Below are 12,712 nucleotides of genomic sequence, written 5' to 3' on the forward strand. Positions count from 1 at the left end.
CGCTCCTCCTTCCCGTTCGGCTCCAAACGGCCGTGGGCCTGCAGTGCGGCCCCGCCGGACCGGCACACACGCGAGGCCGCCGCTCCGTTGAGGAGCCGTTTGCTTTGGGCGGGCCGTGGCTCGAGAGCTGCCGGCACTGGACGCGGCCCAACCGCCGCTTCCGCGCGCCACTGGTCACCAGTAGCAACCACCGCTCCGGGCGCGCGGTCTCCGTCCTTCCCCAGTGAGAGACCAGCCGCGCTCCTCGCTGCCGCCTCTGCCCTCAACGGGAAGAGTCAGCAAGTCCCCAAGGGCCGCTGAAACGCTGTCTCCGGGGAGCGCAGCGCGCCGACGCCGCCTAACCAGGGCGTCCCGGGGCATGCCGGGAGGTGTAGTTCTACCGCCACGGCACCCCGCCCTCCTCGCAGGGGCAGGCTCCCACAGCCGCACTACGACTCCCGGCATCCCGCGCGCAGCGCCGCGAGGAGCCCAGTTGAAGCGGGTGGCGGCCGAGCGCGCCCCCTCCCCCCGCCGAAAAGCCCCAAACCAAAACAAAAACAAACCGTCCCCCCTCCTCCCGCCCTCCAACCCCTCGCCCTCCCGCCGAGCCCCGGAAATGGCGGCGCCAGGAGGGGGCTCTGCCCGCCAGGGGTGCTGATCCGGCCGCCGTGTCCCCTGTCCGTCCCTCCCCGCCCATGGGTGAGACATGGACTACGAGTTCAAGTCGAAGCTGGCGGCCGAGCGCGAGCGGGTGGAGGACCTGTTCGAGTACGAAGGCTGCAAAGTGGGCAGAGGCACCTACGGGCACGTCTACAAGGCCCGTCGCAAGGACGGGTAAGGGCCGCGCAGAAAGCGGCCGGCGGGACCCCCCTTTCCTCCTGTAACCCCCCCCCCACAGCTCTCCTCTCCTCTGTGCCCTGTCCCCTTCCCCTCCGTGAAAAGTTTCTGGCAGCGCGCAGGGGCCGGAACGCGAGCCCGTCCAGGCAGCCCCCGCCCAGCTCCGGGTGCGGGCCGCCGATGCCCTGGCCCCGTGGTGGGGGGAGCGGCCCGCGGCTCTGCAGTGCGTGTGCGACCGCCGGCGGGTGCCCCCCGAGCCCTGGAGACGCGTGAGAAGGAAGCTGAGCTCGGTCGCCCCTGCCCCGCGGCTGCCGCACCGCCCCCAACCCGTGCCCTCCATCCCGCCCGTGACCGAGGCCGAGGTGGCGCGTCGCGTTCTGCACATTTCCCCCGCTCCCAACGCTGGCGTAGCAGGCAAGGGGTGCTGTGTCTGTAGGCTGTGCCGGTGGGATCGCCTTTGGTTTTCGTATCAGGCTTCAGGTCATGGCTTTCGTCTTTTGTGTGATTGCGTTTGTGCTTTGACGTTTTGATCTGAGAACTTACAGGGCATTGAGAAACAAGCAAGTTTGATGCGAGGAGCACCTGGCTGCCCATCGCCTTTCCCTGGGTTCTCCTGTTCAGGCCAGTGCACCCAAGTGGTCCAAGAAACCCCCGGGCGTGTGTTGGTCACTGATCCAGCCCCAGGTACTAGGCTGGACGGAGTCTGGCAGGCTTGGCCTGGTGACCTGTCTGGGAGGCTCCAACAGGCAGAGCTGGCAGCATCTGTCAGTACCTACACAAGAGGTGTGTGGGAGGTGTGTCTCCATCGGAACCTGTTTCCCCTGTGAGAGCATGGCACTTATCCGCATCCCCTAATACCTGGCTACTGGCTAGATCCTGAGGTTGTTTAGCCATTAAGCCCATGTACGGTGGCTGAGCTACGCTTCCTTCTTTTCCTTTGGGAGAAGACAGCTAGCACCATGGGATAGGTGTCCCATGGATGCCTTTTTCTCTGTACTGTGGTTAAGAGAGCAATGGAGAACTCAGATTGCAATTTGGGATTGCTTGGCCAGTACAGCTCTTGAAGAGGAGCAGTCCTGAGGCCTGCGTAAGGCTCTTGGGCAGGTGCAGGTTCCACATACAATCCTTTTATTTCAGAAGGCCGTTAAGCATTTTTTCACTGTTGTATGTGGACAGTGAACAAACACGGACTGTATTTATGGAAGTGTCCAAAGCATACTTTAAAGTTTGATAAAATATGCTTGCAAATTGGAGGTATTACCTTTCTAACAGAAAGCTAAAGAGCAGAAGCCTTCTGTTGTAGGCGACTGAAAAAGGAAAGATCAACTATAGAAAAATGGCATTTTTTTCAGTAGAATTCTGGAAGTGGTTAATGACTGCTGCTGTTTTAGATTGAGAAGTCAGGGATTTTTCTGTAGGAGTAAATAGCATTCATGTGTGTCTTCAAAATTTAAACTTGAGTTAAGAGGATGTAGTATCAAAGTGATTAATAACTGAAAGGAAGCACACTAAGTCAGGTGGAGGATTAAATGCTGGAAAACGAGCTCTGATTCTGACTAGCTTGCTTTGCAACCTTAAAAATACTAGAGCATAGCTAACTTGAAAAGGGAATGTTAAATCTTTTGTGGGTATCAGAGCTGCCACTGAAGTCTTCTAATATTTGTGGGTTTAGTAGTCATGTCCTTTTTTTTAAAGTTTTCATTTATTTTTATTATCTGCATATAAGAGAGGAAGTGGTAATAAAAACACCCAAAATACTGGCTAAATTTTTGTTTGTTTGTTTTTGCTGTTCCTTGATATCGTAATTCTAAAGTTACTGCTTTTAAGAACAGCATAGAAGAGGAAGAGCTTTGGGTTTACCATTTTATGAAAAAAAAAATAAAGGAAGATGTCAGTTTCTGACATACCTGTTTCATTTGCATCATTGACAATGGAAAGCCGTTGCAAGAATTGCATTGATACTGCAGAGCACCATAAAGGACATGTCTTCAGAATCCTTACAATAATAGTAGTGTTATAAATGCAAATGGATAATAAAGCAAAAGTAATCATGGTAAAAAGATAGCTAATCTGTCAGAGCTGGGAATAATCAAAGGGAGCCATAAGAAAACTGTCTGGTAAAGGAAGTGGAAAGTTTCAGTAGGCAGTATAGATTGAAATGTGATATGATATGGCACAAATGCAATTGTACTATATACTCAAGAGTTTTTACTTCATGAAGCTTGGAAACTAGGTTATTCTCTCTTCATTTGGGTTTTCTTTTTATGGCACTGGTGAGTTTGCTCTCAGCTGCTTTTGTGTAACTTCAAGTGAAAGCAAGTTGTGAGCAAGTTAGATGAAAACTAGAAAGCAACCTGAATCCTTGAGATAAGGTGATTTTCTTATGAAAATATCCAGCTAAAATATCTCTGTGGGGTGGAGGATATTTAGTATTAGTTCTTCACTTTAAGGGGTCTTTAATGGCAGAGAGAAACTTTTTCCACTGCTGGCAACAGAAACCTAGTAATGCTGCATATTTATAGTGTGCTGATCACTGGGGGATTTTGAACCTCGTGTAAAGAAATTCTTCCTTGTCCGATCATAGAGTCTGTTTTAGTATTTCAGGTTTGCAAAGCATTCCTGTGTGAAAGAAAAAGATCCTGGCTACTTGCTTCTTATAGTCAATTTACAGTCTCAAGAGGGCTGAGGGCAATAAGAGCCTCGTAGCTCTGCAGAAATTCCACTGAGAGCCTGTCACTTTGTGTTTCAAAAACTTGGCATATAAATTTTATGAAATAGTAAAATGTGTTTATACAGAGCTTGGCAAGCTGCTCGGTAAAATGCTTGTAAAAAAAAAAAAGTGGTTGCATTGCTTAGATCTCCGTGAATGGCTTGGGCATAAAAGCAGTTTTTCAACAAAGTAACAGCTGAGTTTGGCTTTTTCAGCCTCCAGTAGAATATCACTTGAGCATGTTTCTAGTGAGCTGATTGATTTCTATGACAGTTTAAGATTATTATTCTGTTTTTTCATAGGCAGATTTGAACAATGTTGGTGTGACATTTGCGTGCACTGCATGAGCATATTTTTAAAGATGTTGAGTACCTGCAGCTTCCATTTACTTCAGTAGTATTTGTGTGGTCTGATAAGGTCTAGAGGTATTACCTAAATTAGGCACCTGGGTTTGCAAAAGTTTTCATTAATATCTCTGTAGTCCAGAAAGACAAAAAAAAAAACAAACCAAAAACCCACCAAAACTTATTTTGGTGTACACAGAAGCTGGACCAGAGGCTTTTAGCAGGGGAAATACTAAGCCTCATGATTCCAGTTGAGTAGTCAGTGTGAAGTTTCCAGCTTTTTATGCAGCTGAAAATCTTTTAGAATTTGTGTGTGTGTGCTGTCTCAAAACATCATGTTGGCTTTCACTAACTTTTTTGACACTTGTTCACATTTGTCCAGTAAAAAAAAGAATGCATTTTTTCCAGTCACAGTTAGGAAAATGTTACTTTTGACCTCTCATGAAGCTCCTTGCCACTTCTTTGATCACAGTTTAAGTCACAATGTTGTGCTTAGTTGTTTCATTTCCTGTATCTATCTCCCTATCATGTGAGAGGCAATTTTTAGGATGAAGTAAGTGTTGGAAATTCTATTTGTTTGATTTGTTTGGTTATTTCCATTTACTCTTCGGGAAAGATCAGTGTGTCAGTCCAGGCCACTACAGAGTATTTCTGTTCCTTGACCAGGATGTCAGCTCACCTGCAGGATGTTTGGATGAGTCAGCAAGCTGAAAAGATACTGCTGTTGGCTAGTCAGGAGTGTGCAAGTAATAATGGGATGCACGAGTCAAACAGAAAATAGGCCACTCTGTTCCTAGTTCTGTAGCAGCAACAGCAGATATAATGCTTGCAAAAGCTGAAATCTTCATGTGAATAATACCTTTCCAGTTATTGCTGCTTCTGCTTACATTTAAACAAACAACTAAGCTGGCTGCTTTCTCTCACACTGTGGCTATGTGATACCTTTCTTTGACTCACACCTGGGATTTGGTTTATTAAAATAAAATTGCTTTTTTTTTCCTTTCCAAGTAAGTATGTAGGTAATACTTTTAATCTGTATATTTCAAAGTGCCTTTTAAAAAGCAGGTATGTGCTTTTTAATGTTGTTATGGGGGGAATGAACAGACTTACCGAGTGATCAGCTTCCAAGATGATGGAAGAGGCAGGAGTTGTACCCTGGGCAGCTCTCAGGCTCCTCTCCTTCTCAGCAGCTGATGCTGCCCTGACAGCGCCTTCTGGCATGTTATCTTTTGGCAAGTATGAAAGGTCTGCCACTGCCCTGTGTTGTACAGTGTATCAGCTGAATGAAGTGTGTAGGTTTATATGCTAGAATAGTAATACACTTAATTAAAATAAAAAAAGAGGATTCTTTGTAGCTGTTTGAAAGATGCAAATACATTAACAGTGAAGTAATCTGAAAAGAGAATTGGTATAAACCAGACTTCACCTTAGCTGCCAAAGATGGAATTCCCTTTTGGAAATCGAGCAATAGCAATGCAAGTCGGAAAACATCCCTGTAAAGGACAGGCGTAAGAGGGGGGAGACAAATGAAATCTTCTTTCCCCCTTTTGTCTCCCAATTTTTGAGTACTAAAAGCTTGCAACTGAAGAGGAGAGTCTGTTTTCCTCCTTGGACTAATACCGGTGTGCAGAAGCATCAATGTAGAGTTCCTAATGTGGATTTTAAGTGCTTAGAGCATCTAAATCCACACACGAGTTGACTGAAAGTTAGAGCATGGGAAGAGAAAGGAAAATGAAGTATATAGCCAAGGCAAGTGTATCACCTAACCTAGGAATGCTGACTGTGGTCCTGGCCATGTAAGCTTTTGCTTGTTTTGGATTTTTTGTTTGATAAATCTTACTTTTTGGAGCAGAAGTGGAAAAATATTGATTAAAAGAGAAAAAGTAGTGTGCTGTGAGGCATAGCTTGATTGGAAAAACAGGCTTTCTCCAGGGGTGATTTGCTGCTGTTGGGGTTTCTGCTAATATCGTTATGTTGTTCAGAGGTTGCATCTGGTCACACTTAACTACTAAGATCACTGTGGTGGTAGAAAACTTTGAGTGTAGAAAGGCAAATCTAATCTGCTTAATCTCCTAAATCAGTATTCACACTGCAGTAATTTGTGTACTCTTCTCTCCAGATTGTTGTTCTACAGAACTTAAATTACTGAAGTCATATAGCATGAGTGTGTCAGGAAATGAAACTTGCACTCAAGTTGACTAAATGCTGCAGATGAACAATGTTGGCGGTAAAATCACAGGGGAATGGTTATGTGAGTACTGCCATTACATTTACTGTTAAGAGGGAGGCAACTCATTGATGTGGCAAGGATTATACTCTCTTGAATGTGAAACTGGAGTGTACCAATGCAAGTTCATACTTGTAAGATATTTAAGATTCTATAATAATTGATGTATTTACATCTTATTTCCTCTGAGATTGTCTTGAATGTCAGTAATTTGAGTTTGCAGCTGTAGTTGCTGTTTAGTAATGTATTCCTGTGACAGGCTAAATTACAGAAATGTTGACCCAAATCAGAAAGCAATGTATTTGATCCTGAACCTTTCTCTGCAGCAAAGTCTTGGAGCAGATTCTCCTGGAAGGCATGCTAAGGCACATGAAAAACAACAAGGTGCGTGGTGACAGCCAGCATGGCTTCACTAAGGGGAAATCCTGCCTGACCAACTTGGTGGCCTTCTGTGGTGGGGCTAGAGAACTGATGGACAGGGGTAGAGCAGTTGATGTCATCTACCTGGACTTGTGCAAAGCGTTCGACACTGTCCCACACGACATCCTTGTCTCTAAATTGGAGAGACATCAATTTGATAGGTGGATCACTCAGTGGATAAAGAACTGGCTGGATGGCCGCACACAAAGAGTTGTGGTCAATGGCTCAATGTCCAGCTGCAGACCGGTAACGAGTGGTGTCCCTCAGGGGTCAGTGTTGGGATCGATCTTGTTTAACATCTTTGTTGCTGACATGGACAGTGGGATTGAGTGCACCCTCAGCAAGTTTGCCGATGACACCAAGCTGTGTGGTTCGGTTGATACGCTGGAGGGAAGGAATGCCATCCAGAGGGACCTTGGCACACTTGTGAGGTGGGCTGATGCCAACCTTATGAAGTTTAACCATGCCAAGTGCAAGGTCCTACACCTGGGTCGGAGCAATCCCAGGCACAGCTACAGGTTGGTCAGAGAAGAGATTCAGAGCAGCCCTGCGGAGAAGGACTTGGGGGTGTTGGTCGATGAGAAAATGAACATGAGCCAGGTTCAGTGTGCGCTTGCAGCCCAGAAAGCCAACCGTATCCTGGGCTGCATCAAAAGGAGCGTGACCAGCAGGTTGAAGGAGGTGATCCTGCCCCTTTACTCTGCTCTCGTGAGACCTCACCTGGAGTACTGTGTGCAGTCCTGGTGTCCTCAACATAAAAAGGACATGGAACTGTTGGAATAAGTCCAGAGGAGGGCCATGAGGATGATCAGGGGGCTGAAGCACCTCCCGTATGAAGACAGGCTGAGGAAGTTGGGGCTGTTCAGCCTGGAGAAGAGAAGGCTGCGTGGAGACCTCATAGCAGCCCTCCAGTATTTGAAAGGGGGCTATAGGGATGTTGGGGACAGACTTCATTAGAGACTGTAGTGATAGGACAAGGGGTAACGGGTTAAAACTTAAACAGGGGAAGTTTAGATTGAATATACAGAAGAAATTCTTTCCTGTCAGGGTGGTGAGGCACTGGAATGGGTTTCCCAGGGAAGCTGTGAATGCTCCATCCCTGGTGGTGTTCAAGGCCAGGTTGGACAGACCCTTGGGTGATATGGTTTAGTGTGAGGTGTCCCTGCCCATGGCAGGGGGGTTGGAACTAGATGATCTTAAGGTCCTCTCCAGCCCTATCTATTCTGTGATTCTATGAAAGTCTCTACTAGTGATGGTGTCTGAATAGCTGTTTTTCTTCCTCCTTTCTTACTTTTTTTTTCTTGATGAAACTTACTATCTTGAGGAAGGTAAAATGGCTGAAGGTGTTCAGGCTTCACTATAACGTCTCAATAGTTAAGTAAACCTAAATACTAGATAAACCTGCAAATCCTGAAAACACTAAGTGCTCATGTGTGAGAAGAAGCAGCAGAACTAACCCAAACCTGTCTAACTAGTTGCCTGCAATGCATTCTAATGAAAATACCCAATCTAGGAAGAGGTCATTAGTATTTCATAACTATGCTTTACTGAGAGCTGCTGGTGCAACTATACTATGGCTTTGCTTCCTGCCCAAGAGGATAGTGCAAGTGGTGATTGAGTAATTTTTGTGCTTCTCACAGACTCTTGCATACGTTCTCTCCCATGGCTATTTTGTCCTTTCTTCTGTTATTCTTCCTGAAACTGAGTGCAGAAATGAGCCCCATAGCCTTTCAGAAAGAAAATGCATTCAGCTGGTATTTTGTTTGCTACTGTGGCAAGCACAAAGGTATTGTGGTGGTGGTAGGAGTTTGAGGAGAAAGGAGGTGAGTGTGGGTGATGAGACATAAAAGAGGTTAGATTTGAGAGGGAATCAGATAATTTTTTGCCAAGCTTGCAGAGGAAGACTCATGCATAAATTAGCCCATCAAAAAACCTCTCAAGATTTAGTGGGTTTTCTTGTTTGGTTTTTTGTTTTGTTTTTTTTTTTTTTGTTGTTGTTTTTTTTTTAAGAGATGAAGAGGGTAAGAGATTTCCTGTTACAGAGTGAGGGGGTTAAGATTTTTCTAATAGTGCTGCAGGAAAAGGAAGTAAGAGCTTGAGGGGGAAGGAGAAAGTCCTTTCTGCCCCCCCACTTGGTAAGAGGGTGCAAAGCAAGGTAGAGCAGGGGCTAGTTCATAAGTTCAAATACTCGTGTGAACTACTAGACACAAATTTAGTATGTTGGTGTGCTTCTTGGTCATCTAATCTGTTGTATTGTAGGTAGAAGTGTTGTAAAGTTTCATTCATAAATTCATGTTCAAGATGAATATTTTCACATCATGCATGATTTAAAAGCAAACAAAAAACTCCCAACAAAAATCCCCAAGCCCCAGAAAATGCCATTATTCAGAATGCTACAGTTGTGTTTGCATAAGTAACCAGAATTTCTCTGGTAAGTTCCAACCAAATTTCACTATAGATTTGTTAGTAACATTAAATTTCTTCATATCTTTTGAAAATACCTACTGAAATGGTGTGTTTGCATTATCTTCTGTGGACTTAATCAAGCTCATGATTTGCATAGATACCTTCTGAGCCAAGTCTTTCTCCTCTATTTTTAACTGCTGAGTTCTGTGTTGTGAAATAAGATTCTGTTTGCATGTGCTCACTGCTGCTTAATGTACGGTTCAGGGGATGATGTGGTCTATGGGTATGATCAAGGAAGGGATTGTTAGTAGAAGTGATTGGCAGATTTTACATTTTGCTTCCAAAGATACGTTGTTTCTTGAGCTTCTTTGCTGGCATTTGAGAACTGAAACTGGCTGCAACGTTTTGTTCTCTTTTACTGAAATAAAGTATTAGAACTTAAAAAAGATTTATTTGTTTCAATAACAGCAGGAATGCTGAAACTGGTCCAGGGCAACTGCTTTTAGGATAAATTGGCTAACTCAACATGAGACTTTAGGAAATGAAGAACAGCTCTTGTTCTACTTGTATAGCAAACACAAAAACTGACAAGTCTGTTTTGACGTAAAAGTGTCATGCATCTAGATAATTAAGGTTTATAAAAGAACTTCCAGCTCTGGGGACTTGGTTTATATGCATTGCCTGACTGTAGGTTATATGGCTGACATATAAAAATACTACTTGTGGTGATATTAGAAATTATTATACCTCTTGTGAACTTCAGCTTTCTCAACAGTTTCAAGAAGGAAAAATACAGCAAACCCTTTAAATCAAAATCAGCTGTTAATAAAAGCCCATGAAGGTGTTCAACAGATACTTAACTTCTGTATCTGAATTTCTTATTAATATTTTCTTAGCCTTGTCTGTGGGAACATAATTCTTTTATTCAGCAGTGGGATTTTTTTGTTTTTGAGAATTTGTGAAATATTAGTGTATTTAATAAGACTGTCTGAAAGGGAAGGAATGTTGTAGAAATAACACTAACTCACCTTTGCAAAATTGCTGTCTGTAAGTGTGGGTTGGGATTTTTGGCTGGTCTAGGTTTTTGTGGGAGGTGGGTTTTTTTTTTGTTTGTTTTGTTTTTTGTTTTTTTTTAATTAGAGAGCAGAAATTACTTTTCTGGTTGTGAGAAAGATTGGAGGAGATGCGATTACTATAATAGTAGATCTCTGAAGGGCATTATTCGTGTTTGCTTCTGTCTTTCCTCGGATTAGCAGTTTTAAATAAATATTTTCAGATGAGGCTATGCATAACTGCTTGTTTCTCCCTCAGTTGTCATCTGTTTTCTGCAGAGTTCGTGATCTTGAAATATCTTAGGGTTATTAATCTTGTAGGTGGAGCCACACTGACCTCAGGCTTTCCAATAGGCAACGCAACAGCTATAGATTCCTGCCTGTGCTTCCTGTGAGTATTGGATTGCTTGCTTAAGGGTAAGGGCTCTGGGTTTACAAAGAGCACAGATAGGAAATGGGGACAGTCTCAGACAGTATGGCTTCAAACATGTGTTGCCATAAACTTGGTCTTGTGTGATATGATTATTTTTTGTTCATCCCCTGCTGACTTCAGTAGAAGAGGCTGTTGATTTCATTTTATAGTCAAGTGACAATAAGTGTTATAGGCAGTTGACTTGGAGGCAGGAGCTAGATCTGCTGGAATTGCAACTACATCCAGAGGTGTTTTTCATTATTCTGAAGCAGTGTATCTGGTTTCCTCATGCGTTAATTTCAGGAAGAGTAAATCCTTTTTGTGTGGCCAGAAGTTATTCTGCCTCTTTTGGCCCTCCTTTCTTATCCTGTCTTTACTAGAGCACTTGGAAGCATTCACACAGGTAGTGCTGGGACTCTGCTCCAACTGCAGTTGTCCTTGACTCTCCCATCTGTTTGGTATGTCATGGGGTCCAAGTGCCTGAAGAGATCTAACGATACAAAGGCCACTCATGTATGGAATTCTACCAGAATGAGGTTTGTCATTTCACTCCCAAGGATTTTGTTTTGAGGAATGCTTGCTTCTTATCTTATCTCATGAATTCTGCATATTCAGCGGTGTTTAGAGAAAATTCTTACCCTGTTAGTACTTCCATGCGTTATCATAGATTCATGCTAAGATACAACACCTTGCTTACTCAAAATGCCATGTTTGTTGCTTTGGTTAATTATCATTAGTGCAGCTGACAGTGGGTTTTAGCCTGTGTCTTTGAATGTGTCTATTTCTGGAACAGAATTCCTGTATGAGTTGTTGCTGTGTTCTCAAGGGTGTTGTAGACTTGAAAGTTAGCTTTATTTTCATACCTTTTAATTAAAACCACTCATTGCAGAGGATAACCAGTTGTTCCTTTGCCCGATTCTATCATGCTCCAAATAAGGAAAAGAGGTAAATTATGAAATTTAATTTGATCTTCAGTTCTGAACAACCAAAAGACTGTTACATGTTGAATGCCGTTTATTCTACCTTTACCATGATTTCAGTGGTTGGAAAAAAATATCCATGTAAAACTTTATCCAAGTGATGCACTTAAACTACAGAAGGAGCTTGAGAGAAGCCTATTCTGACTACGGAGCATGCAGTTTTAAGGTTCAAAGGAAGTGGAACATGGCTTCCATTCCCTGGAACAGATACGATGATTGCTGAATAAAGACCTTGTTTGTTGTTAGAAGGTAGGAAGACTCTGTTAGTGGCTGGAATAAAGACATCTGTAACTTCATGAAATCCTATTCACCTGGCATTGAAATGAGGAAAAAAATTGGAGATCTTGATTACCAGTTATGTTTTTTTTTTTTTCAATTTATTTTTATTTATTTCCCCCCACCCACCATTTCAGACTGAATTCCATTAGACCTCATGGTGACTGTGTAGTATTTGATTCTGGTCCTTAATTCTTCTTGTGAGGGTGTTTTTTCAACTCTGCAACTTTCCAGCTATAACAAATGTGCTCTGTCTCACTCTGCCCCTACAGAATGTTGGGTGTTGCTTGTTACTCATGATTTGGGTGCCAGCTTTTGTATCCAAAGGCTAGTTTGTTAACTAAAAATTACATCCACATTGTGTTGGTAAGCTTTCATGTAGGTCTGGCCACAAGAACTAAAGATTTCACACCAGATCATTTGAGTTGGGAAGTCTGAAGAAAAAGAACAGAAATTGTGTGACAGATCTCTGATAAATCTGGGTGTTCAACATGCTTTGTAGGAAGCATTTGATTATGTTGTGAGCTAGAAAAGAAAAAGTGAATAATTGTGTTTTTTAGGCCATTGTCCTCCTGATAGGTCTTGCATTGGGTAAATTTTTTTTTTCTGCTACTAGTGAACCTAATGCTTGATAATGGTTTAGAAAAAACATCCGCATTTGGTGTTTCAAACAGGTTCATACCAAAAAGATCCCAAAGAAATACAGGCTTCCTAGTATTTGGTGACTTAATAGTAATTTCCTACCTTTTGAAGTTGCAATACTTAGCCATTGAGAAAGGGATGTGGTGCACATTAAGCTGGACTGTGTACTTACAGTATGGCTTTAGGATCTATATTTATAAAATGACTGAAAACAGACAGCTAATGTTCTTGATGTTTATAGTTAGTCACAAACATTCTTCTGATTTTATGTGATTTTATGAAACAACTGGCAGATGCTTCTCTGGCATAGTCTAGATGACCATGTGTCTGTGGCCTTGGTACATAATTCACTGATAAATAAACATTTGTTTTGTCTTTATTTCAGAGGTATTTTTTTTTCTTTGCTGCTGCTATTCCTTATTTTAAA

The 12,712-nt window shown here is 43.1% G+C and overlaps 1 protein-coding gene across 1 annotated transcript in view; it reads left to right on the plus strand.

Moving 5' to 3' along the window:
- Nucleotides 1-222: 222 nt before the first annotated feature.
- Nucleotides 223-12,712, plus strand: part of CDK19 (cyclin dependent kinase 19) — a 131,838-nt gene continuing 119,348 nt past the window's right edge. Inside the window, exon 1 of the mRNA XM_062632511.1 lies at nt 223-813. Within this exon, the coding sequence (XP_062488495.1) occupies nt 686-813 (128 nt within the window). The 5' untranslated portion in view covers nt 223-685. The remainder of the gene's footprint in view (nt 814-12,712) is intronic.

This window comes from Pezoporus occidentalis, unplaced genomic scaffold (assembly GCF_034315485.1).
Source record: "Pezoporus occidentalis ecotype Australia unplaced genomic scaffold, CSIRO_AGI_Poc_V1 ctg39, whole genome shotgun sequence".
In the NCBI taxonomy this organism is placed as follows: Eukaryota; Metazoa; Chordata; class Aves; order Psittaciformes; family Psittacidae; genus Pezoporus; species Pezoporus occidentalis.